The 26,188-nt window shown below is 37.3% G+C and overlaps 4 protein-coding genes across 10 annotated transcripts in view; 2 read left to right on the forward strand and 2 right to left on the reverse strand.

The window, feature by feature from the left end:
- The window catches only part of LOC128220784 (rho guanine nucleotide exchange factor 7-like), a 54,112-nt gene extending 51,066 nt beyond the window's left edge, over positions 1-3,046 (reverse strand). Inside the window, exon 1 of the mRNA XM_052929321.1 lies at positions 2,911-3,046. The gene's annotated coding sequence lies outside the window, so the exon portion shown is untranslated. The remainder of the gene's footprint in view (positions 1-2,910) is intronic.
- Positions 3,004-5,795, forward strand: LOC128220788 (adenosine 5'-monophosphoramidase HINT3-like). Its single transcript, XM_052929332.1, has 5 exons — positions 3,004-3,147; positions 3,879-3,996; positions 4,489-4,555; positions 5,069-5,195; positions 5,490-5,795. Exons 1-5 carry the CDS (start codon positions 3,076-3,078, stop codon positions 5,583-5,585), a joined length of 480 nt encoding a protein of 159 aa, XP_052785292.1. The 5' UTR covers positions 3,004-3,075; the 3' UTR covers positions 5,586-5,795.
- Positions 5,796-5,938: 143 nt separating this feature from the next.
- LOC128220785 (elongation factor 1-alpha-like) lies at positions 5,939-26,084 on the forward strand. Of its 2 annotated transcripts, XM_052929323.1 has the most exons (13): positions 5,939-7,410; positions 8,183-8,397; positions 8,643-8,782; positions 9,962-10,111; positions 10,394-10,573; positions 11,202-11,369; positions 12,658-12,801; positions 21,836-21,971; positions 22,676-22,767; positions 23,337-23,405; positions 24,008-24,103; positions 24,575-24,757; positions 25,283-26,084. In XM_052929323.1, the coding sequence occupies exons 2-13, from the start codon at positions 8,187-8,189 to the stop codon at positions 25,598-25,600; spliced, it is 1,887 nt and encodes a 628-aa protein (XP_052785283.1). In that variant the 5' UTR covers positions 5,939-7,410; positions 8,183-8,186; the 3' UTR covers positions 25,601-26,084. The 2 variants fall into 2 exon arrangements, with proteins under 2 accessions (XP_052785283.1, XP_052785282.1); XM_052929322.1 differs by having other exon boundaries at positions 5,939-8,397.
- On the reverse strand, positions 13,686-20,486 carry LOC128220786 (ras-related protein Rab-13-like). Of its 6 annotated transcripts, none has more exons than XM_052929328.1 (7): positions 20,373-20,486; positions 18,403-18,764; positions 18,076-18,136; positions 15,897-16,035; positions 15,499-15,606; positions 14,998-15,117; positions 13,686-14,549 (listed from the first exon to the last, which is right to left on the reverse strand). In XM_052929328.1, the coding sequence occupies exons 2-7, from the start codon at positions 18,533-18,535 to the stop codon at positions 14,268-14,270; spliced, it is 843 nt and encodes a 280-aa protein (XP_052785288.1). In that variant the 5' UTR covers positions 18,536-18,764; positions 20,373-20,486; the 3' UTR covers positions 13,686-14,267. The 6 variants fall into 6 exon arrangements, with proteins under 6 accessions (XP_052785288.1, XP_052785284.1, XP_052785287.1 ...); XM_052929324.1 differs by lacking the exon at positions 20,373-20,486 and adding an exon at positions 20,185-20,356; XM_052929327.1 differs by lacking the exon at positions 20,373-20,486 and adding an exon at positions 20,185-20,356 and having other exon boundaries at positions 18,403-18,903.
- Positions 26,085-26,188: the final 104 nt, after the last annotated feature.

Here is a 26,188-nt window from a genome sequence, read left to right on the forward strand (position 1 = left end):
AGTTTAAGTGTGACATTGACCTTTCTGGAAGGGATGAGGATCTTGCACAGGGACACATTATCTTCATGTACCAAACACGTCTGACAAGTAACTTTAAAATCCCTCCCTGCATAATTAGTTACAGCCAGAACACGGAAAACTGGATGAAGGGACCTTCGGATTTTAATAAGGTAATAACCCGGTGGCATTACTGGTAAAAACTTCAAAAGCTGTACATTTTACCTATATTGTGTTACTTTCTTGGCAACATTAATGTCAGAATGTGTATGTATGTAAACAGAACAACGTTATAGATACTTTGTATACAATATTTTCACAAAATAAATTGTTTTTGCTTAACCTACCTAGCCTGTTTTTGAGTAACAGGAACCACAACATCATTATAGTGTGTTTTTAGTTCTCTATATATTAAGCAGTTCTTTATGGATCAACACCAGACTTAAATAAAAGGTATGTGTTACTTAAATTTTAATACCACATGTATAATTTTTACATATACATATTATTATTTTTAATATAATTATGCATACTATACAAACAGTGTACACAAAATCTTTTTGGAAAACATCGTTTATATTGACTGATGTTTTTAAGTCTATACAGGACATTTTCATGTCAAGTAGGACATTTTTCAGAAAACATGTCGATACTCAAATTAGTTACAAGTATTAATATATGATATGAATGTATAACAGCCAGTTTAAAGTTTGGCACTGAGTTATAACAGTACAATTTTGAAGTAAAATAATGTATTTTGGTCCCATCTGATATTAATTGCTTTAAAACAAAAACATTTTATTAAACTTACATAGTTTAACACCTGTTCTTTACATTGACCTGATATTGATTAAATAGTTTCAAATTTATTTGCCAGTACTTGTTTAGGATGCAAATTACTCAAATTGATGTCTTTTAAGGTAATATCTGGAAGCTGTATTTTAATTTGATCTGTGTGCCCATGCACAGTGACACTACACAAATTTGGAATATAAACTTATACATCCGGTAAAAATGATAATTGTCAAAAGGAAGGCTTCATACGTGATTGATATTTTAACTTTGAATAACAGTTTCAACCTGACTTAACGTCTGACAATTCTGTCCTCCTTTCTTTGAACATAAGACAGACAGTTTGAAAATCTGCTGGCAACTGTCTGACATGTTTTCACATACACTGTACAAATGTAACCTTTTGCTGCCTACAGAATTGTAGATTTTAGTTTTATGACACATTGTGTGTCATGTAAGGCATGTAGCAGAAGTTAAAACATGTCAGGGAAGCAGCACAGCTTTTGAACAATGTCAACATAGACATCCCAAATTGGCAAAGGAGAAAACCTTATTATTGAGATTTTATTTTGTGTTAATAGCTTTATCTTCTATTTGGAATTATCTAATTTTCTAAGTACAGTACACCCAACGAGTTAGAGTAGACCCACTTTCTGTTTCCCTCGGTGGATGTCGCTATCGCAATGAATTTACTGACTGTCCGTGTTCCTCTGAGTTTGAATTTTAGGCCCTCGGAGGGTAATCAGTTGACCGAAGAATTACGAACGCGGTGTTCCTCGGAGGGGTAAATTCCGCGAAACTCTGCGGACACTTGATAAGAATCTACACTCAAGTTATTCTATTTTATTAAAAATTCAACAGATCATGACCGCTCCAGTAAATTGCTATTATTCTTTTTCCTTTACCCATTTTGCATGAAGTTAACTTACCACAACAATGCAGTCGTATTTCACTATTTAAACATGCATCTTATAAACGTGTTTTTTACTAATGACTGAATACATTGATAAACACATTTCACCCGAAAAAGGCTAGGTTACTTATTACACATTTTCAGAAAATCAGGAGGTCAAACACGCGTTCAAACTTCAGAGCGCATGGTTCAAGGCATTCTTGCCTCGTTTTCTGTGGGAAATTCCCTAAAACGTCTATTTTTAACCACCAATTATAAATAGTGTATTGATCACGCGTGTGATGTCAGAGGTCATGGTTCAGAATCGTGTAAAATGTTGGCTGTTTTATGATGCAATACAATTAGTGGCAGTACATCAATGATTCAATGTTTACTATTACAAGTCAAGACAATATTCAATTGGCGTGTACAGACACAAATATTCAAATTAAACGCTGGTAAGAATCTTGTACGATTAACAATGTACATTAGCATCAAAACAAACTTCTGGACAAGAATGATTTCTTGCTTATCTGATTAGACACGGAGTTCCGCCGCGGGGTCATAAAATTGGACGTTTTTCTACGCTATCGTTCATATTAAACTTGGCGGTAAACCAGCCACTCGGAGGAACTCAGTGGGATTTTAGCACGGGCAACAGTTTTACTCTCGGAGGAAGTCAGCGATCATCGACTTTATCCCTTGGAGTGAGCGAGGAAAGTAAGTCCAGCTCGTTGAGTGTACTGTATGTCAGGTTCTTGATTTTAAATACCCGTTGGTATATATTTGGCATTTTATACAGCTTGATTAACTAATAGGATGTAAAATCGTCAGTTTAAAAATTGTCAGTCACAAACTGTTAAATGAGATTATCAAATATAAGAACTAATACACAGTATTCATCATTTTCATGAATCACAATATCGTTCATTAACTATTAATAAATTAATAAAAAAGTCATCACTTCAAGCATCAATTACAAGTGACAACATTCACAGGTCAAACTCAAAAATATTTGGATGAAAATTCTTGATGTATATCAAATGAATATTCAATATGTTTTCTTTGTTACCAAAGACAAAGGGAAGATTACTGGTAATCATATTTTTTTTAGCAAAAACGGAAATGGAAACATAGGATAATTGTTAGAAGACGGGGTCAAATTAAAATGTGACTTGCCTTATGAAGTTTTATTATAAAAAACTATTTCAAATAACAAAATTACTTACCAATATCAAAGACGGACAGCAAATTAGTATACAAATTGCTGCAAAATTGTACAAATTGATGAAAATCAATTACAATCCGGAAGTTTGTTTAATTGAAAAATAATTAACTTGTGAAAAAGGCAAATTTTCCGACGAAACACCACAAAATTCATATAACGAATAATAATGTCAACGAATAAGTGTTTGTTCTGTAACATTAGCAGAGGGGATGACGAAAAGACGGCATTACTTCACAAAGTATGTTATTGTTGTTATAGATTGAATCTAAATTACTCTGTAATTGATATTCTTATTTGCATTGCGGAAGTCTAGGTTATTTTATACCATTTCTTTATATGTAAATCACAAACAGTTGAAACACGATTAAAACGACATAATTCGACATTTGGGTTGTTCGACAGTCGAGACTACCACACAATGAACGAATTGTTCAGACCATTGTTAAAGTTAACAACGCTGTTAACGCCATCGTTGTTATCTTTACATCTTTACTTGATACACTTGTGATTTGCAGTATTTCTGACAAGAATTGAGACAATTGTTTCTGCTGTTCTTATTTTACTTAAAAGATATGAGTTCTGAAACAATCGCCTACGGAGCTGAAGGTCGTGGGTTCGATCCATGGCCGCGTCATACCAAAAGACGTTAAATGTTGGTACAAGTAGCTCCCTTGCCTTAACCACTAGGCCACGGAGACGGTTTAAAGTCAGCGGTCTTTTCAGTTGCTGAACTGATTAACTCGCTTAAACATGTTCAAATAAGTTTTAAAACAGATTCTCGTCTAATGTGAACGGGTCACGGACACTACGGACCATGGACATTACGGACCAGACATTACGGACCAGATTAATTTGAACTAACTATTTATACACTCGAAGCAATTATTAACCTCTTTGATTTCCCATGGTATTGAAAAACTTAAACGAAATTTACCGTGTTCACCATAAACACTGATATTAATGTTCTAGGATGAGTCGATGGTTGTATTTCGTGACATCAAGCCTGCCACGCCCCACCACTACCTTGTGACAACGAAAGAACACATTTCCGACGCAAAGCAGCTCACGGCACAGCATATTTCTCTCGGTATTGTACACAGGCAACTGATACGTATAGGTTATATCTAATGTTCGGATTTATGGAGCGAGGTAGAAATGAAATCGTATAAATGGAATCCACGAACTGAAAACGTGTTTAAAGTATAATTGAAAACAATATCGTTTAATGCTAAAGTTTAGAGTTTATCAACAAGAGTGTTTGTATTTATATTAAAATATCGATTAATGTATTATATATGAAAGGAAAGTATTTAAATAAAGTGTTGAATGCTTAGACGGCCAATAAAACTGTATTAAACAACTACATGCAATATAAGTTGTAACCCTCGTTATTTACGCTGCTATGCCACTATTTTGCACGTTCTGTCTCGGCAATATTTCGTTTTTACGTTGTTACTTATTTTTTTACTCATTGGCACTTACTAACGTTCTCGTTTTTATAATCAAATTTTATCATGCGTTTTTGTGAAACGTCTCAATATTCATTTCTATACATTTTTATCTAGTCATTTTTTCACAGTTGAGAAAATGGTAGAAGTTGGCAAAGAAGTGGTGGCACAACAAGGCGGAGATGTAAATGACCTTAGGTACTTGCCTTCATGATATACACATTTGCCTTTGCATAGTTTGCAATTGTTAAAAAAAATCTGGAATTCAAAAATTAGTTTCATACTTGTAATATCATATTCCGTAGAGTCCGTGTTTGCGTCCTCAGATAAAAATGAACATATTGGGCATAACGCGCTAACCGATAGTCACGTGAATCATCATGCGTGATAACTGAAAGATTCAACAAGATTAGGACATTTAATACAGCTGTAGTTGTAACTTTTATTATAGTTTTATAGTTGGTATGCTTTTCGACAAAAACGCCAAGGACTTTTCATAGCTTTAGTCCCCCATCGGCGGTGTGTTAAACTAACTTTAGAGGACAAACACTTGAAGATATCGACATGAAACCTGGTCTTTACAATGTTAATTTTTCATTTGACTAACTTAGGCTAAAAGGTTTTGCCATGTGTCCAACTGAAACTAGCAGACGATGCATTGTCATCTGTTTGTGTGCTTTGTTTTTCTGAGCCTTGATACGTTTGTTGCAGACTTGGTTTTCATTGGCCGCCATTCCACATGATATCGCACCTGCATCTTCACGTGATATCCTCGACCAATCAGATGGGCTGGATTGCAAAAGGAATATTCCTGCCAAACTCCTACTGGTTTGTCAACGTAAGTATTGTAGGTTTGACACCCGGTAAGTAGTTTTTGGTCTAATTGACTTACACATTTCGAGCTACATTGACGGACATTGAAAAACAAAACATGGAACGATACGGAACGGGCGATATCGGCATACATGATACATTGTACTACCGTTGACAACTTGAGGTACCGAGCGACTTTGAATTACTTTTAGACCATTCAAACTTGTGAAATGCCTCTCATTTTAATTGACAAATAATGGTAAAAATATGAAGTGATTTTTTAGATTATTTAAATAACCATGTAATTGAATGGTTACAGGTTGACTGGGTGTTAAACAGAATACGTGGGATGGAGGAGAAGCTTCAGTCACCCACGGCCCTGGCCCAAGCAACAGATAGCTGTGACTCAGGCTGATCCTCTCTTTACAATGATTGCGTCGACAGCTTTAACTGTCAAATTTAACCATAGCCAATAAATTATTTGAATTATTATGTGAATCACGACATTGTAATATATACTTCTTTAATATCATACAACGATATAGAACATTGTTCAATTTATTACGTCTGTATGTATACACAAGTAACAAGTTGCTTATATACAACCAATGGTAGATTTCTTTCATTCAATGTCTGTGAATTTGCTATTTTCTAAAGAAATAACATCAGCGGAAGGGAGTCGGATCTTTTCAAAGGTAGACCCCAATCAATATTAAGTTGTTATTTTGGGGTTTCCGTAAGTGAAGTGGGCTTAACTATTTGCCCTACATTAAAGCTACACTTTCAGACATTAATTCACAGAAAGTCAATTACCTGATTCAGTTGTCATAAATTCAGAGTAACCCCTAATGAAGTTCCTTATTTGACACAGTCCATCGGTAATAAATGCACAGTTATGACTTATGCACGAATAACAAAGTCAAAGGTGCTAGTTTTTAGTGTACGAATATTTCTTCGAGAATAACATAATGAAACGTTTAACGTTTTATGTAAGTAATAACGTTGGTACGAGTATGTGTTAATTAAGGTGACCTGATACATTTTCAAACTTGATGATGCAAATTGTTTTTATACCAAAATGTAAATAGAAATGGACTACAAGTTGCCAAGATTGATTTCTTTTTACAATGATGATTGTGTGAAGCAATTAAGCGTTAGCTACATACTGTGACATTCAAATACACAAATTTTGTCCTATGGCATCATTATAAAATGGAACAATGTGTAAATATCATACATATATAATATGTGCAAAAACACAAGATATGCGGCTACAATGTATTTTGCTATTTTTATAGGGTAGTAGAGCATTATACGCCTAAATTTACAAGGTTTATATTTAGTATGGACTTGTTCACCGACTAAACATTCGATGGAGAAAGGTGTTCTTAGATCACTAGATAAAGGTCAATTTAAGACAAAATAAATTTCATCCCCTGTTAATTTCTTTTCTCCCAACTCAGATAAGTAGATCCAATAATTTAACCATGCTAGAAATTCTTATCGTACTGTCGTCTGTGGCATCATGGAAACTTTGTCTTGTGGCAATATTTAAAACGCCAATAAAATATTTCTCGCTTCAAATGTCACCATAAAACAGTTTTTACGCACCTTTCAAGAAATAATGACAACCACGAATTATCGCATATCCACACGCAATTATTTTCACTAAGCACAAAAAAAGTTCCAGCAAAATAATGCATTTTTACTTAATTTTGTTTAACTGGGGTGGGAAAAAACGCATCTACCATAGCCGCTCGTGTAAGATAGGTTCATCCCGACCCTCGCGCAGGGTGTTTTACGGAAACTCGGTAAACCTCGTTTCTGCAAAACACCCTACGCTCGGGTCGGAATGAATCTATCTTACATTCTCAGCCATGGAAGATACTTATAATCTTATAATGTACATGTACATAGCCTTTCTTCCGGACGCTTCCCAATGTTTGTGCCAGTTTCAACCCTTAAGGGGAGACTTCCTAAACGCGTTTGGGCAAGAAATGAACGCTCTTTCTTCTAGAAGTTCAAGTTAAAAACAAATTATTTTTCAAAATCAGGCTTAATACTATCCTATGTTCTCTGTTTAGACACTTCAGTCTTGGTTGACATTTCCAACCCGTATGTTTACATGCTCAGCAATTTAATCGTCCCATATGCACCGCCAGTGATTTGATTTTTAAGGCTTTGATTTTAAGCGCCATCCAACGTTAAAGATCTGTTGCCAAATTTATTGGTCATCTCAGGTGAGTGGCATTATTTGAAGTGATTTGTTGGTTTTTAATCGTCTTCACTAATCGCTGTAGACTTTGTTAATCCATTTCCTAATCCTTAATCGCTGGTCTGAACATTAGTAAATCAAATTTACAGATCTGTTATTGGGATTTAATAATTAAAAAGGTAAGTAAAACCGATGATTGTTTTCGATTTAATGTATATTTTTGTCAATGTTCAACAACTTTTTTGTCGTTTTTCTTTTTGAATTCACCTTTCACCAACTGTACGAAATATCATGACATACATTGTTGTTCGTGTGACGTTGTTTTATTATGAATTGTATAATAGTTACATACAGTACCCTGTTATGCATTAAATCCTGAAGTCCTGACATGTTGAACGTATATTATACCACCAAAATCACACATAAAATAAATAATGTTGTTTTGTTTTACACAAAAAGGCAACACAAGTGTTTGCATGCTTGAAAATGTTGCCATGTCGAAGTAACTTGTTTACTAGTGCACGTGTAAATGGGTCGTAAATATCGCTCGTATAATTCTGGTACCAAAGTTGATCCATATTGTTTTACCATTTGTATTCACTTAAAATACTTGATAGACAAGTACCATTGGCAATGGTCAGACAATGGTGTACAAGGCCGTTCAAATTATGTTTTGTATAAATGCGATCCACAATGGTTGTTGTTTTGGAAAATACAACGAAAACGAGTCATGGTTGACGCAAAATAATACACATGTAGAATTCCTTTAATTCCAAAAGATAGTTCCTTTCCTCAAGCACGATGGAAGAACCAGACCAAGAAACCATCGTTCCTAGAAATGAAGGTCAAGCTACAGACGGAGCAGATCCAAATGACCACGGAGCAGGAATAGATGACGAAGAGATTGATTTTCATGACGCGGAGCTGGATCCTGCGTTAAACACGGTCACGTTCGGCGGCGTGGAGAAGTTCTCTGCTCCGAACTCCACTGTTTCATCAACCCCTGGAGGAGGTAATACTCATTATTGGTGTTATTTATGTTGTTAAGATTTTTGAAAAAAACTAACGACAATATGCTTTTGCATGTAAATGTAAGTTTTGAGACCATAATACATATTAATTTGCATTAATAATTAATAAGTTATTCGAAAATCTTGTAAATGTCCTTAAATTCAATAACTTGCTGACATGGCTTTCTAAGTTTAACCACTTTCTGCCAGTTAACCCTTATTTACAAACGACTTATTTCAACTCCAGACGGTGGTATGAGCCCGACCGGTGTGCGGGCGACCAATGAGATGATCGCCAACAACCAGAGCCCCGGAACGTTCAGCAGCATCCCGGCCACGCCCCAGGAACGCTCCGATAGCATGAACATTAACCCGGAAAATGTCGTGGTGGGTTGATTGAATTTCAAGTGTGTATGAATTTGTAACATTAATTTATTCATGTCGGAAAATAACTCATTAAGCTAACGTTTCTTGTTATCATATACCCGACCTTAAATTAAGATTTTTGTAGCTGGTATCTTGTACTGCTTGTGTCTTCCCGGTTAATATCAGTGAATCAGTAGTTTCAAAATAAAGCATTATTTGCTGGTACGGGGATGAGCAGGTAAAAAGGCAAGAGCACTATCAAATTCAAAACAAATCACCATGTTTCTTCGATTTGGCTTTGACTGAGTCAACATATACTGCGGTGTAAGTTTTAGTTCTCTTCTCTTTAGTTTTCTTCTTCTAGTTGAATAAATACATGTACTTCTATTTTCAAAATGAAAACATTGTTTATGAACGAGATGATTATTGGCTACTAGAATGTAGAAATACATTCGAATAATTATATCAGTATTATAAAAATTACGTTATCTTATGCACCAGTCCATTGTTACCACGGGCCCCCAGGTCCGGGGATAGCAGGGGAAATGGGCCGTGTTTTTACCTTTCCGGTGGCTCTGCAGTGCCGGGTGAGTGCAGTGTTTTTGTCTTCGCACTAAATATTGCGGGGAATGAGCCTTACCTAGGGTCCCTGGGGTGCGAGGACATTTGGTGGGGATTTTACTTCCAGTTCGTCTCCGCAGGTCGGTGATTTTACCCGGGCTTGGCTGGACCGAAAGTCATAGTCCCTGCTATTCCCCGGAACTATTTTAATGTTAAATGACCTTCAGTCCATTTCGAGGGGTGAAAGCGGAAAGGTTCTATCTGCTTCTTTATTTAATGTCACTTAGAACCTTTTCGCATTCACCCCTCGAATTATTTTGTAAACGATTTAAGTATTTTATCAGTATCGACACCATGGTTTAATGGCCACACAAACATAGACTGTGAAAACTTCTCCCTAGACCAGGAGACCACCTCAGCCGTTCAATAACTGGGCCACGAGAAATGTGCCACATGGTAGGGACATTATGCCCGAACCATACATTAACGTGACGATTCTGTGTCACCAGAATTTTGCCTAAGTCGTGCATCAACGTGATCGTGCTTGGTAAGCAGAAAACTAACAAGGCCACCTGTCAATGACCACAGATGAAACCTTTGACTTTATCTTTAAAGAGCGTTGTTTTAAATTTGTCCCAGGGTCGGGAGACGATACCAAAGCCGTACATCAACGCCGTTATTTTGGGTCACCAGGGTAGCGGCAAATCGACGGTGGCGGGCCGTCTTGTATATGAGTGTGATGGAATTGACGAGGAGCTTATGTCCAAGTTTGAGAAAGATGCGAACGAGGTTAGATCATTTGGACCATTTGGTGCTTTTCTTTTTAGTTTTACATTTCATAACTGTCCTTCCGTATACCGACAACTGTGAAATCAAGTCCCAAAATATTCCCTTGTTAAGTTTTTTACCAGGCATTTCAAAAGAAACGTCAAGTTAAGTATACTACATGGTTTTGTGGCGTTTCTAATAAATCACTAAAACTAACTTGTGACATAAATATTTCTGAATAAAAACAGTCCTCTAACTCTAATCGGTGTATAAGCCATTTTGAGTTTATAATTCTATGTTCAGGCTGGTAGGCCCAGCTACAAGTACGCATGGATTATGGACAAGTTGATGGCGGAACGTGAACGTGGGATTTCCATAGATACAAAACTACGGCGAATAGAGTCACGTAACTATTACGTTAACGTCATCGATGCCCCGGGACATACCGATTACTGTCATAATTTGATTACGGGAACTTCACAGGTTTATATTGTTTTAGATTTTTTTCTTTCATATGTCATGAATTACAAAAAAATTAAAGTGAAATAGTTTTGTGACAATACATGCTCCAGCAATTGTGATTGCGAACAATATTTTTCAAAAACATAGGCAACATAATTATTGTCTAGAATTATTCTTAGCTAATAACCCTTAAATAACCCCCAATCCGGTGCCCAGGAACGAAAACTAACATGCACAGGATAGATTTGATGCACAAAGTGTCGCATGAGTCAGTGACCTATAATATACAGCTACAGCTATACATCTATAGCTATACAGCCATACAGCAACAGCTTTAAGATAGATTTATATTTACAATGTATTTTATAGCTGTAGCCAAAAATATAGCTACAATTTTAATTTATGACTGTTGCTGTATCTTATTGAAAGCTAGATCTATACATTTTAACTACAACTATAAATACACAGCAGTAGTTGTACTTTCAAATACAGCTGCAACGAAATATATAGCAGGAGCGATAACTTTTCAGCTGTAGCTATAGTTTTATCCAAGTCTGTTTTGAGCCACTTGGTACATCATGTTATATGTATTTGCGCTTAGGCAGAATCAGTGGATTTTGTTAGCTCTTCAACCATTTGCATCCCTTAGGCGGACGTCGCTATCCTGGTTGTATCTGCGCGGTGGCCCGAGTATGAAGAGGGTGTTTCTCGGAGCGGACAGACGCGTGAACACGCCATGTTAGCGTACGCCATGGGGGTGAAACAACTGATCGTCGTCGTCAATAAGATGGACGTCACCAAACCGAAATATAGCGAGGTGGGTAAAGCGTGCGCAGCTAGTATATCAACAAGATTGACGTCACTAAACCTATATTTAGATGGGTGTGTAACGATTGTATATTAATAAGATTGACGTCACCAAACTTATATATAGAGGTATGTAAAAATCGTAAATCAACAAGATTGGCGTCACTAAACCTATATTTAGGGGTGTGTGTAAATATCGTAAATCAACAAAATTGGCATCACTAAACCTATATTTAGAGTACTGTGTAATATCGTATACCAATAAGATTGACGTCACTAAACCTATGTTAGATGGGTGTGTAAAGATCGTAAAACAACAAGATTGACGTCACCAAACCTATAAATAGAGGGGTTGGTAAGAATCGTATATCAATAAGATTGACGTCACTTAACCTATATTTAAAGAGGTGTGTCAATATCGTATACCAATAAAATTGACGTCACTAAACCTATATTTAGAGGGGTGTAGACATATCGTATATCAACCAGATTGACGTCACAAAACCTGTTTTTAGAGAGGTGTGTATATATCGTATACCAATTAGATTGACGTCACTAAATCTGTATTTATAGGGCTGGGTAAATATCGTATACCAATAATATTGACGTCACTAAACCTATTAAAGGGGTGCGTAAAGATCGTATATAAATAAGATTGACGTCACCGAACCTATATATAGGGGGTTGGTGAGAATCGTATATCAACAAGATGGACGTAATCCCAGCTATATATATATATATATATATATATATATATATATATATATATATATATATATATATATATATATATATATATATATATATATATATATATATATATATATATAGCGAGGTTGGTATGGATCGTATATCAATAAGGTAGGCGTCACCAAACCGAAATATAGCGAGGTGGGAAACGTATGTCAAGTTTGTATAACAACAATATAGAGGACACCAGTCTATATAGATGGGTGGGTATAGATCGTATACCAATAGATTGACGTCACCAAACCTTTATATAGAGGGGTTTGTATATCAAGAATATGGACGTATCCACAACTATATATACCGGGGTGGGTAAAGATCGCATATCAATGACATTGGCGTCACTAAATCTATCAATTCAGGGGCGTGTGTTTAAATTCTTAATCAGTATTTCTTTTAAGGTTTGTTTTCCCTCGATTCAGGAATAGTCTTTGTACTGTAAAATTTCTCAGCCAAAGTCATCAAAGTCATCAGGTATAAATAAACGATGGTTTTTTGCAATTGTATACGCTCATTTGCTCTGATCAGTTTTCGGTTTATTTCTTTCACAGAAGCGGTACAAGTTTGTCGTAGAAAACGTAGATCGATTGGTGAAGAAGGCGGGCTTCGAACCAGAGACCGTCATCTACTTACCCGTGTCCGGCTGGATGGGAGATAACCTCGTCAAGAGGAGCGAGAACCTAGCGTGGTTTAAGGTACGAGTTGCTTCCCTTATCCAACATAAAGGCATGAAATAAATAACCTCTATGTTTTATAATCAATTGCCCGAATTGCACGCGAAGTTAACCTGATATCTAGATTTCCAACACCATACATGGAAAGAGAGTTCCGTTTGTGTACTTAACATTTTTCGGGAAATGTTACTTCCTTATATGAAAATGCGGTGAAACTTTAAGCAAAATAATAGATCAAGTAGATCCGCATGTTCAGTGATTTTTTTCACATCACAAACCAATCAACTTCAAAACCTTGAAGGTTTGAATGTAGCCCATGGTGTGATATGGTATAACCATGCTTTGATTCAGTGCCATGTTAAAAAGAGAAAAATAAAACTTCAAAACATTCACTTCAAAACTGGTGTTATTTGCCGTACAAAGCACCGAAAAATTCCTTGACAAAACTTGGAATGCAATGTTCAAACCCGAGACCGTGGTGTCCGGCTGGATGCGACATAACCTGGTCTGGAGGAGCGAAAACCTCGCATGTAATATTAGAATTGCGCTCCTAAAGAGGTTACATACCACCAAATAGATCAAAGAGAATTCGTCACATACTAGTCAGGTGACTAAGTTCAAAGAAATGATTGCGCATCCTGGTTATCATATGAGTACAGTCGAACCCCGTTGGCTCGAACTCCAAGGGACGGCGAAAATACATCGAGCCTCGGGAAAATCGAACCAAGCGGGAATGATGTATACCTGATGTATACATAAATCTGTCCTTTACCTCATTTTCGAGCCAATGAGGAAATCGAACAAAGCCAGTTCGAATTAACTGGGTTCTACAGTATGTATGGATATCTGATATCCCCATGCGGTATTTCTTGGTTCCATTCAGATGATAAACTACTGTGTGTTTATATAATATCACATTTATTCCTCAGTCAACAATATTTAACAATACAATGTATAATTCAAGCATATATAATACTTTGTGATAAGGGGAAATACTTCAGACTCTGCTCGTAAACAACGCACTGAGAGCCTTGTACTGCATATGTACAGTCTGTAAGTAATATATGTATGTTATAAGAAGTTATAACACGTTTGTTAACGTTTATACAGATATACAAAAGGCATGGAACTTTTCAGGACACTATTGACATAATAGTTTTGACATATCGCAAAAGTGAACAAGTTTTGGTGCAAACAATATATAAATTAAATATTACAATCAAAACTCGCTATGTCGTAGTCTTTGGAACCTTGGGAAATACTTCGAGATTACGAAAAATCGATACAACAGAAATAAAAACATGTCTCACTAAACACAACACATTCAAAAAGGTTCGACATAACCAGCACATCGAGATAAATAATTTCGACATAGCGAGTGGTGTATGTACATATAATATAAATGTATTGCACTTTGTAAAAATACCCGATTGATACACATTAATGCGGATGATATTGGCTGCAAGCTGCTCCAATATCAAATCTGTTCAATCTTCATGAGGTCTAATACAACATTTGAACAACTGCTGGAAGCGTTTCTTCTTGTTGTCGGAAGGGGGCGGGGTCTCCCCGTATCTTGTCCAATGAAAGGTCACTTGCATCTTCGTCATGTCAGCCCTTACCACTGCGTCATTCTTTTTTCTCCCCCGTTTTCCTCTGTGTTTGCACTTTAGAGTCTGTTCATTCGCTGGAAGCGTAGACTGGTTTGGTTTGAGATATACAGATGTGAACTTTGGTTCCCGGATCATATTTGGATAGTAGCTCTTCATCTGTGAAAACGAAATGATTGCATTAATGTTTCTGTCATAAACATTTCGCAGTACACAACCAGTTGAACACGCCAAAGCATGCCTATCCATGTATTACCCGGCCCCGTGTTTATTTGACATGACTATATTAACAAGTTATACACCAGTCAATTGTAACCAAGGTCCTGGGAATAGCGGGGACTTTGACTTTCGGTCCAGCCAAGCCCGGGTAAAATCCTCGCCCTGCGGGGACGAGCTGCTGGTTAAATCCCCGCCCAATTCACCCGCATCACAGGGACCCTAGGTAAGGCCCCTTTCCCGCTATTTTTGGCACAGAGACAAAACCACCGCATTAGTTTGTACAATTTAATGAAAGTTCAGCCTTTTTCTATATACGTACATGTAGATTTTTAACATATTTCGACATATAGAGGAATGAATATGTATGATAAGGCCTTTAAACCCTTACGAGAGAGGGGTTACATATGTCGGTCACGTGGTAGGCCAACTTCCGGAAGACAGTGAACACATTTTCGCCCGTGAACGCGCTCGTCTCCATGAAGTCAAACGCCATCTCCTTTTTAGCGAGCTAGAAAAGAAATCCCGTTTTTATACTAGGTTCAAACCCCGGGTGGCTTCATTGAGATTTCAAAGCAAGCAACCCAAATATGTACTGGGCTGTTCGTGTTGTTCCTGTTTTAAATAAGCCTAAAGCCATAGTAGTTTCACTGGGCGGGCCAAGGCAGTAAACCATCATGTGTTGGTGCTTAAATATTATATCAAATTATAGTTTTGTGCTGTTTTGGTAAACCATTAAGCGCGTTAAAGAGCCGGAACAGTAATATGTACATTTCAAACATTTGTGAGCTACAAGTTGTATGTTATGTATTGTTTGATGCAGTAAGTTAAATGGGACAGCAATGTATATATTGAATTTTTGGGATTATCTGGCTTTAAAACAGATTAATACCTTTCGACCTTCACTGGCGAGCACCTGTCTCTTGTCGTGAAGGTCACACTTGTTGCCGAGCAACACGATCGGAATAGTCTCGTACTTGTTATGTTTGTGCGCAATCTCCTACAGAAAATCACACACAGTTTATTTAGTACAGCCAAACTTTCTGCTTCACTTTAAACAACCAATAGTTCTAATAATTGATAGATTCTAAAAATTCGATGTTGCAATCGATGATAAGACGATCACATTGATATAATAACTAATAACTGTTTTAGCTGTGGATGCACATCATGAAATAGTTCACTTTTTAAAGTTAACGACAATGACGTTCATACCGTTGTTAACTTAAAAAGTATGTGGAATGCCCACGCTAGAAGTGAATGTCATGAACTGACTGCCTGTAGTTTTACCTCATTTACACTCTGAATCCAGTAGGACATGTGCGCGAATGTGGCCTGATCTGTGACGTCATACACCATGGCGACGCCTTTCACCCCGTGGTACTGCCAACGTGTGACAGACCGGAAACGCTCCTGCCCCGCCGTATCCCTGTGCAAATAAATAAGATTATACGTTGATTCGTTGAATCCTTTCATGTTTGAGTCGCTCAAGCATTACCTGCTCATGGTGAATATTCAGTGTTTGAGCAAAGCTTTCCCTGCCAGGGACGTACCTTGGGTATTTTGAATTGTACGCCCGTACACTCTTGTGCTAGGTATCGACAAATGATGGTCTTTCTTTACTTCGGTCACAATGTGTTATATGGGTGGAAGCGATGGTGTACCCTGATTTGTTTTTGAAGAACACAGTTGTAAAGGAACCATTTACAATTATTATGTACGCTAACATTTAGTCAAATAAAGTCAAACTTTAACCAATGTAAAGAATGTATAATAATTATTATGTATAAAGAGTAAATACCCCCTTAGACCTACTGTATTTAATAACTTTCGATTTCGAGTTTTAACCATTTGCCATTTCGATGAAGCTTAAATTCATGTGTACGCCCGGGCGTACTGGAGTATGCCTAGGTACGCTCCTGCCTGCTCATGAATTTAGTATTCCAATTTTTAAAACATTCTGTGTTCATGACACAAATCCACGATAATCAGTGTGTGTATACCACGTGATAAATTACGTCAAATATGCTACGTCGGGAGGCAACATTTTGCTTAAAATGAAGACTTTAATCAAAGATAACTTTTCTTTGACAACTCAATTTTAAATAAAACAAAGGGCAGTCTAATAAGCTTATAAAGCCCCGCATTTGTTTTATTACCGAACTTTGATAAGGTCATTAGTTTCATCAAACACTTGGACAGACCTGTTTCCAAAATAATGTTTTGACAGTGCTCCGTCAGACGGCCGTATTGTGAAAAGGTTTGTCAAAGTGTTTTAAGAAACTAAACTCTCAATCAAACTCTAGTAAAAGATCGAAGGCAGGGCTCCGTAAGTGGCGTAGATATGTTTCATTTAAAATGGTGAAGAAATAGTGAAGTTATCTTTGTTTAAAGTCTTTTTTCAAATCAAAATATTGCATTTTGACGCAATTTATCACGTGATTTACACACACTAATAATGGCTAGCATTCCATATTCATAACAATAGCGAGCACTCATTGTTTTTGGCCGGTACTGCGGAGCAGTGCCGTTCATAGGTATCATGCTACTTTTCGACAGGCATGCATCATTTGGTCCCCGGCTCCATACCTCAAACAGAAGCGTCCAGGAACCAGTTTTAAACGGAAGTGCCCGGCCAAATAAAATAAACCTTTTGTCCGCTATTCATAAGTACGCGAGTCAAGTAGCGCCCAAAGGCGCTGATTCATATTGTAAAATATATTCTTCGACTGTAATTCCACAATATTTAACAGTGCATTGTTAAATAAAAACACTTTGATATTATATGGCAAACATTATAGGGTTTTGTTAATGATTATAATTCAATGTTGCAATGAATGTCAAATATTATGGCAAGCATTCCGTGTTGTGATAAACTTGTATGCATGTTCGTGCATTTAATTATCATGTCAAAGATTACGGCTTTAAGCCTTCTGTGAACTTGATCAACATTTCATTTTTAAGCCTTCATCGTTTACGGAAAGAATTCAATGTTCATGATAACACTTCCATGTTATAGTCAAGTATTCCATGACGAACAGTCTGTTCATGACAATGATATCATGATCATGAATAGCATTCAATGTTCAATGTTCATGACACTGATAGGAGATTGTATATTAGTGTTCAGGCAATGGGATCGCCGGACAGATTTACATTTAAGAGGCCCTGTCAACCAAAAACCCCATTAAGCAGATTACAAAATTACTAAATTTCCATTTCGCAACGAAGACAACGCCCAAGTTTCTATTTAGTCAATAATCATTTTTATTAAATGAGTTATTCAGAAGCTCGCTCACACGCACTCCCTAAATAGAGGCATTCGCGCAGCACTTCGCACTGAACACTAAGAAATTAATCATTTATTTTCTGTCCTTTAAATGATTTATCGGCGCCGGGCGGTCTTTTGAAAACCAAACATATACACTGACTACTACCTAACACTCATAATATAAGGAGAAACGCCTACCATACTTGGAGTTCCACGAGCGCCCCATCAACTTCAAACTTCTGACGAACAAAGTCTGTCGCTGAAATATTACAAAAAGTTTTCGCTTTTATGAAACTTTTTAAGGAAAAATTCACACACTTTACAATTGCATAAATATTGAACAATATGCTTAAAGAAATGACTACAAAGTTCCGAAAACACCACACAAGTACTGAAATAAAATCAAGGTCAATATGTTTTGTAATTCTTATAATAGATCAAATCGTAACGTTAATGGCCAGAGCTCCAAATAAATGATAGAAATGCAAACATGTATACTGTCAACAAATGAAGTAAAAATCTAACCATAAGTTGGTCGAAGTCGTTCTTGAAACTCCTTCCCAACCAAGCGTCCCAGTAACGCTGTTTTGCCGACGGTAGCGTCTCCAAGAACCAGAATTTTGTAGGTAGCCACACAATCAGTGTCAGTCAGAGGCATGATCGTTATTTGTTCGCATGTCGAATTCCTACGACGACAACGATGGTGGTTATCTTTATTTTTCCTTCCTGTTGCTGTGGGTTTTGTTTAAAGTTTATGGAATTGTTCCTCAGGCTTATCAATTATGCCTCTTCTATAGCGTCATCGTCCTGGTTGTTGTTGTTATTATTGTTGTTGTTGTTGTTTGATCTCGTGCACTTGTTTTAGTTGTTAAACACCCGTCTTTAACCTGTAATTTACCATTCACATTTGGGAATAATGCTTTTATCCTGACAATATCACTTTTTAACTAAAAAAAATAATCTCCAATTCACCTGAAATGTTTCTGCGTTATATTTACAATCTTTTCGTAACTTTCAGCGTTTTTCCTTCTCAGAAAAATAATGATGTTGTTATAAAACGAAACCCAGACACTTTCTCTTACTCCTGTGCAAAAAAGTGAATGGTTTATCTCAAAATTTCCACCATGATCATGTCCGCGCGTATCCATATCACAGAATAAACCGTTTCATTAAAATCTTACCAAGGCATTTTTGTTATATGTTTTAAATCGTAACTTTGCAAACACTGATTTTATTTATGATGTTATTATTTATTATTGATTATTCATTTATAATATGCTCGATTCTTTTACCCGAAATGAGATCAACTTCGTAGAAGAAACCGTTATATTAATCTAATAAATAATTCAATACACGTGGTTATAAAAAAATAACTTTGACAAGAATCAGAATTAAACAATAATGATAAGTGCGTTTCTTATTACTTAAATAGCCTCAACGTCATAAACACTACTTATCAGCAACACGCTTATATTCTTATGGCAGTGAATCACCCGCGGTCTCACTTTAATGTATCATGGATTTCAATTATTTAACCAATTTTTCAACTTTCGTTTCTGTAAAATAACTCGCAGAGTAGTTGGCATTTTGGGGAGAGATAAAACATAGTCGGATTTCCGATTACTAATGCCATGGTTTCCGAGGAAAATCCTTGGAAACATGGTATGATCATAGTTTACATAAATATTTATAGCACATGGGCGATTCTCAGAGACCAGGGATACATTTCCACTAGCGTATTTAAAGAGAGGCGCAACCGCCTCGCGCCCCCTTTGAAATCGTCTTATTATACTTTTTATATCAATATGGGAAAAGGTAATGAAATACGCTTATAATGCACGTACAATTCCCGGCTACAAATCGTTAAAAAATGAGAGCGTAACCCCAAATCCACATGTACACAGTTTTGCCCTATACTTTCGGTTCAAATGGAGGGGCGCATGTCAAAAAGTTGCGCCCTAAGTTACGCCCCTCTAACGTCAATTCCCGGATCCGCCCATGATTTCATCCCGGCTATGAAGGAAGACAGCTGATGCCGAATTATATTCCAGAATAATTTGTTATAAACATTTACATATATATGTGCCTATATGACCAGGTGGTCTGTTTTATAATTGCCGAAATCATTGGCCTCATATGTCATATAATACTAGTCCTGTTTCAGATGAAAATAAATGGTGGCAGATGATAATATAAATGGTAATTTATTGAATTAACTAAATAGCCTTTAATGTTTTTAATACAATAAACCAGTTTGAACTTCTGAAAGATGAAGATAAATTCTCATCATGTCCAGGTTAAATTTACCGTAAACACAGCTGTTTCTTTCTAAATTACTGATAAGCAAACTGGCTTTTCCGTAAAACTTAGGAAAAGCATTAAAACGCACTTTCTATTTTTATCTCTTTCAAACGTAAATTATATAACATTATTCCCCAAAGGTTATCCGTCACGATATCACTAATAACTTGCTATGTATTGTAACATACACTCACTTTTGAATGCGTCGTTTTATCAGAAGTGGCACTTTGAAGGTTTTGCTGGGCAGTTCCTGGTTTATAAATGCATTGTTGTCATAACATTCGTGGAAAAGCTATAAAAAATAAAACACATTGTTCCTGTTGTGTTATCAAGATTCTATGACTTCAGCAGTGTAAAGTTACAATCGGAGAACCGTTAACTCTCTATGAAAATAATTTCCTTTTATCTAAAAAAGCCATTATTTTTTATTCAATTTATGTGATTAACTTTTTTCTCAAACAGTTGTGATTAATATTAAAAAGTACCTTACAATATGTTTACTATAAATCCAACGTTCGGAAAAATAATAGCTTATTATTCTGACACATCCAATACGGTATACCAGATTGTGTCCCCAAACCACCAGTAAATAACCGTATATAACATTGCTAATACACCATGCCAAATTAAGGCGATGATATCTAAAATTCCCAAGATTACTGGCCCTATGACTACTAGTCCCAGCAATGTCCATATATTCAAACAATGTCTATATTCGGCCGGGTTCGTGTTGTCCCATTCATTATATTGTCAGCCACTGATGGGAACTAGTCATTCAATTATCAGAACCGTGGACGCAGGGCAGTATCGGGTTGCATGTTGACCTGTCCTTGGTAATTGAAATAATCGAGATTGACATGCCTCGATATTTCTCAATCTAAGAACTATTTGAATTTAGTGAAACAGAATTATATAAGGATGTATTGAATTAAATCGCGGCTATTGGTATACTGAAAATTGCTCATATTTTCATTTACAATGATATATAAAATCACACTCAGGTATGTCCAAGTTCCTGGGTGGACACTAGACCAGCTATTCGTTTTGAGAGGCCACGCGAAGGAATATTTAGGGTGGGCTTGAACTGCACCGTTATAAATTATTTGGCTTTTTATATCTCCGTCCTTGCGAAATGTCCTTGATGGGTCTTAAACAACACTACCACAGATAAGTGCCTTTAATATCTCCGTCCTTAAGAAATACACATGGCTTGGCCTAAACTGTACCACCAGAGAATGTTGCTATTAATATCCACGTCCTTGAAAAATGCCATGGGTTGGTCTTGAGCTGCACCATCATAAATTGTTCCTTTATCATCCCCGTCCTTGAGAAATGCACTAAATTGATCTTGAGCTGCACCACAATACATAATTGCCTTTAATATCTTTGTCCTCGAGAAATGCCATTAGTTGGTATTGAGCTGCACCACAGTACATAATCGCCTTTAATAATTTTGTCCTCGAGAAATGCCATTAGTTGGTCTTGAGCTGCACCACAATTGATAATTGCCTTTAATATCTTAATTTGTCCTCGAGAAATGTCATTGGTTGGTCTTGAACTGCACCACAATAGATACGTGCCTTTAATACCCCCCGAGTTGGTCCTGAACTGCACCATCAGAGATTACTGACTTTAATATCTCCGTCCTTGGTTGCAGCAATGGCAGATAGAGCGGAAATCAGGCGGCGCCAGCGGTCGGTCGCTGTTGGATGCTCTGGACGCCATGGAGCGGCCTGCTCGCATGGACAGGTACCCTCTCCGCATAGCCGTGCACAGCGTCTACAAACTAGGAAGTACGTATCGCCATATCGTATGGAAAGTCTTATTATTGACGATTCCCTATTTATTTTTTTTTGTATCCGTGGAGCGGCCAACCTACCTACATAGAACTTGAACAAAATCGGAAGTAGGGGAGGTCTTCGTCAGGTGTTTTATTGTTCGTTTCGTTTTGTTCTAAGGTACAATCTCTCGCTAAGGTAAGATGTTTTTACCACTTGTTACGACGTGGCGAGATGTCTATCTTTTCGTAGGAATATTTTATCAGTTCGGCTTAAATACCGTTTCGAGAATATGTTTTATGTGTGTGTGTGTGTGCGTGCGTGCGTGCGTGCGTGTGTGTGTGTATACCACGTGGTAAATTACGTCATTATGCTATCCAATCAACAAGGTATTGTGGACCATTGATTACACATTTTAAAAGAAGAAAAATATGGAACAAATGGAAAAAGATATTATTTTATACAAAAGCAATCATTAAACATAGCTGTTTGGATGGTGTCCATCATCTGAAATCCTAAAACTTGGTTTTATTATTGGTCCATTCTATGTTAATGCAACTGACTTCCAAACAAATTTTCTCATCTGTCGAACTAATATCAACACAAGGATTTGACCCTTACAAGACATACAGCTTGACACGGTTTGTGGAAATAAATGAGTATTTCGTCCTTTATGAGTTTGCGATATTTTATCAAAATAATTGCGATGTGTTATACAGCTTCAGGTATAGTGGTGGCGGGAAAGATTCACTGTGGTTTCGTGAAACCGGGCATGTCAATCACGTTGGGGCCGCCCGACATAAAAGCAAAGGTAAGTATGTCCTGTTCAGGTGTGATGGTGGACCGGTGTTCCGTTGTGTAGGGGCACTTGACCGTCAACCCGTGGGTCATATGTTCGATTCTCCGACTCACCTGTAAAATAATAATCGTCCTCCGGGAGGGACGTTAAACAGGAACCCCATGTGGCAGTGCTATATAATTACATGAGTAAACATTAAAGGACAGGGGAGTTATTTTCTTCTCTGGCTACACTATGACTAACGATCTAACAACACTCTCCGATGCTATTGGGTAGGCCAGTAGAGTCGTAAAATAAACAACACGTATCTGCCTACCATCTTGAACAGGTACAGGTCAAAGGGACCAGCACGCTAGCAAATGCTTCAGGTGAACACATAAGAGCTCGCCTTTTTGTTTTAAACGGATCCGGGAGGTCGAGGTCATCTTGGGTCATGGATTTCGATTAAATGTAGTTTTCTGAAGCGTTGTCGGTGCCATAGCAATGATAGCTATACATGCACGTTTATACAATATCACATAGCCAGAGAGAAAACTACTTGCCAATTATTTGCTTGTATTACGTGTATTTGCCACTTCCAGGTCAAGGCCGTTCAACTGCACCACGACGCCGTGACAGAGGCCTACCAGGGGGAGAATGTCGGGCTACAGGTTTGACATATGTTTGGTTATTAGCGAGAGAAGTGCAGTGGCTTGCGTGTCCGCCTCTCACCCAAAAGAGGGTTTGGGCTTCACCGTGGGCAATATATCAAAATTGTCGCCAGTATTGGTTTCGTCCAAGAAAACGTATTCCGTCAATATTCTATAAGCTACCACCGTTCGTCATAACTAAAATAAACTTAAGATTATAATTATACCAATTTATTTCATCGAGCTTGAAGTCAACTCGTATAAACGTCTATGATTATATTTCCGTACGTAGAAACTTAGTGAGCCGCCAGGATATTGTGTCCTTAAGTTGGGCTGAGCACCACGAGAGATGGATAACTATACCAATACAGACAAAATCAAACTAAGGGTGTAATTTGTTGCTCTTTATTATTATTTATTTATTTGGCCGAACAAAGGCAATACCACACACATTCACTCAGAGGTAAATGGCGGAGCCGGACTGTTGCATGGTACTAGTAATTGGCACGAGTGACTCATGACGGCCCGACACGTAGTGGCTTTTGAAATCCGTCCCTGTAATTGTCAGTCTACATGCTATGATATTCTGATTTACTCATATACTAAGAATCTCTCTGTTCCAGATTGAGGGTTTGGACGTTAAAGACGTCCGCAAGGGATACGTGGTCGGAGAGAGCAGCCGCGACCCGCCTAAAATGACCACGCTTTTTACCGCACAGGTAGGGACGGCGACAATTAACAAAGAAGATTGCATCTAAGCTCGCCTATTTTTAAAAAAAGAATAAGTCGATACGTTCTCATAGCCAAGCTGTTGTCGTGGTGTAAACACTTACATGTTACCGTGACATTAAAGCCTTTGGAAATATCAAACTTGGCCTCTTGTCCCTGTAGTTTCCATTGTATTAATTGTACTTGTGTTCCCATTGAAAATATGCATGCACATGTGTAGCAAGTACTAGTATTCTCGCGTTACATTTGTGATACTACTAACTATTTGCCCTAATCGACTAAAAAACATCAACGTGCGTTGCCATTCGCTAAATGTGCTCTTGGATTTCAAACGTTCAAATCGGATCGAAATGAATTTAGATTTGGTTTAGGCTCGCCTTCGAACTACGTCCACTCTGTGCATATATTCTGAGCGAAATTCAATTTATTATATAATAATATAGCTGACCTGTCTTTCGCAGATTTTGATTCTCAACCATAAGGGTGCCATCAAAAAGGGCTTTACACCCATGCTGCATTGCCACACCGGATGTGTACCCGTGCGATTTGCGGAGCTGCGTGAACGCTGTGACCGGAAGTCAGGCGCCAAGGAGGAGTACGCCCCGACCGAACTTTTCACTGGGGACGCCTGTGTCGTAGATCTGGTAGGGATATACATGTCAACAACAACCCGACATTATTTTTCCACAATGTGTGGTGCTAGTATGTTAGTATGGTTACGTATATTTCCCTTTAGTCATAAAGATTTAGACTCTCATTGTCACACCTTTTTCATTATATGGGACAGTATCTGAGAACATCTGGATTAAAGCGTAACTCTTAAAGAGTGTCCTGTTTGACAACTTTTTCTTTCTTTTTGGTCTCAATATGAACTGATTTTTACATTAATGCTTTCAATTTAGTCATTTAACTTAATTCACAATAGAAAAGATCTGAGTTGTTTTGAAAACTGCCGAAATTTTCAATTTTTTTAGAGCATTAGCAATGCTTTTAGCCATAACACATCAATTTCCGAGCATAAATATTAAAACTGCGATCTTATGTCAGCAGTCATATATCACCGGTTTCAGACAATTACGCAAAATTTGGCTCATATCAAGACAATAAAATAAAAAAAACGGTCAATCTGTGAGAGTGCAGCTTTAAAGCATTTTAGAGTTTATTTCCAGGCACCTGTGAAACCGCTATGTATCGAGTCCTTCTTCGACTACCCAACATTGGGTAGGTTTGTCATCCGTGACACACACCATACCATTGGCGTCGGCGTATGCGTCAACATCCCTGGCCGCGAGCCACCGCAAACCGACGACGACAAGTGGGCCGTCGGCACCGTTCCGTTCGTCCGACGACCGCAGACGACTGGGGGCCGCAGTGTGTCGTTTAGTATACCGCAACCCGACGAGTTTGACAAACCCTCAAAGAGGTTTTCTCTTGTTGATGAAGCTACCTTCAGAACACAGTCTGGCAGACTGGAAACCGAGTTGTGATAATAATATCGGGTCATCTTACCAACGCTCGTACGATCAAGAATTCTATTCAGGTTTATCATTTTAGAGTCACGAAATGAATTAAAAAAATTGTTTGAAAAATCGAATGAACAATGTATGTAACTGGAAAGTACAACTATAACTTTTGAAATAGATCGTTCAACACAGTAACATCGATTTAAAGAACTGAGCGTACGGTACAATCGTGTAGAGCGATGTTTTGCCCCGGCCAGTCCTCTATGAAGTACTTTCACAGTTCAGAAAATGAAACAAACTGGTATAATTAAATAACGATGTGATAATGTTTTTCTTTAGTGATGCTATACCTTCAAAACGTACTCCTGAAAACTATAGAGATGTGTAATACTATGTAAATAAATACGTGTTTGGTTGTTGTAGTTTGTGATTTTTGATGTTGAACTTTAATACTACTTTCACATGCGTTAACAAACATTGCAACATATATTAGCAATTCAATATTGTGTCGGACATTTCCACGACAGTATTTGTAAAACAGTTTATTGTTTATTACATGTTGGATTAATACATTTATGAAACTTACGTGTATGTGTATGTGTTTGTCCTATA

The sequence above is a fragment of the Mya arenaria genome, chromosome 15 (assembly GCF_026914265.1).
Source record: "Mya arenaria isolate MELC-2E11 chromosome 15, ASM2691426v1".
In the NCBI taxonomy this organism is placed as follows: domain Eukaryota; kingdom Metazoa; phylum Mollusca; class Bivalvia; order Myida; family Myidae; genus Mya; species Mya arenaria.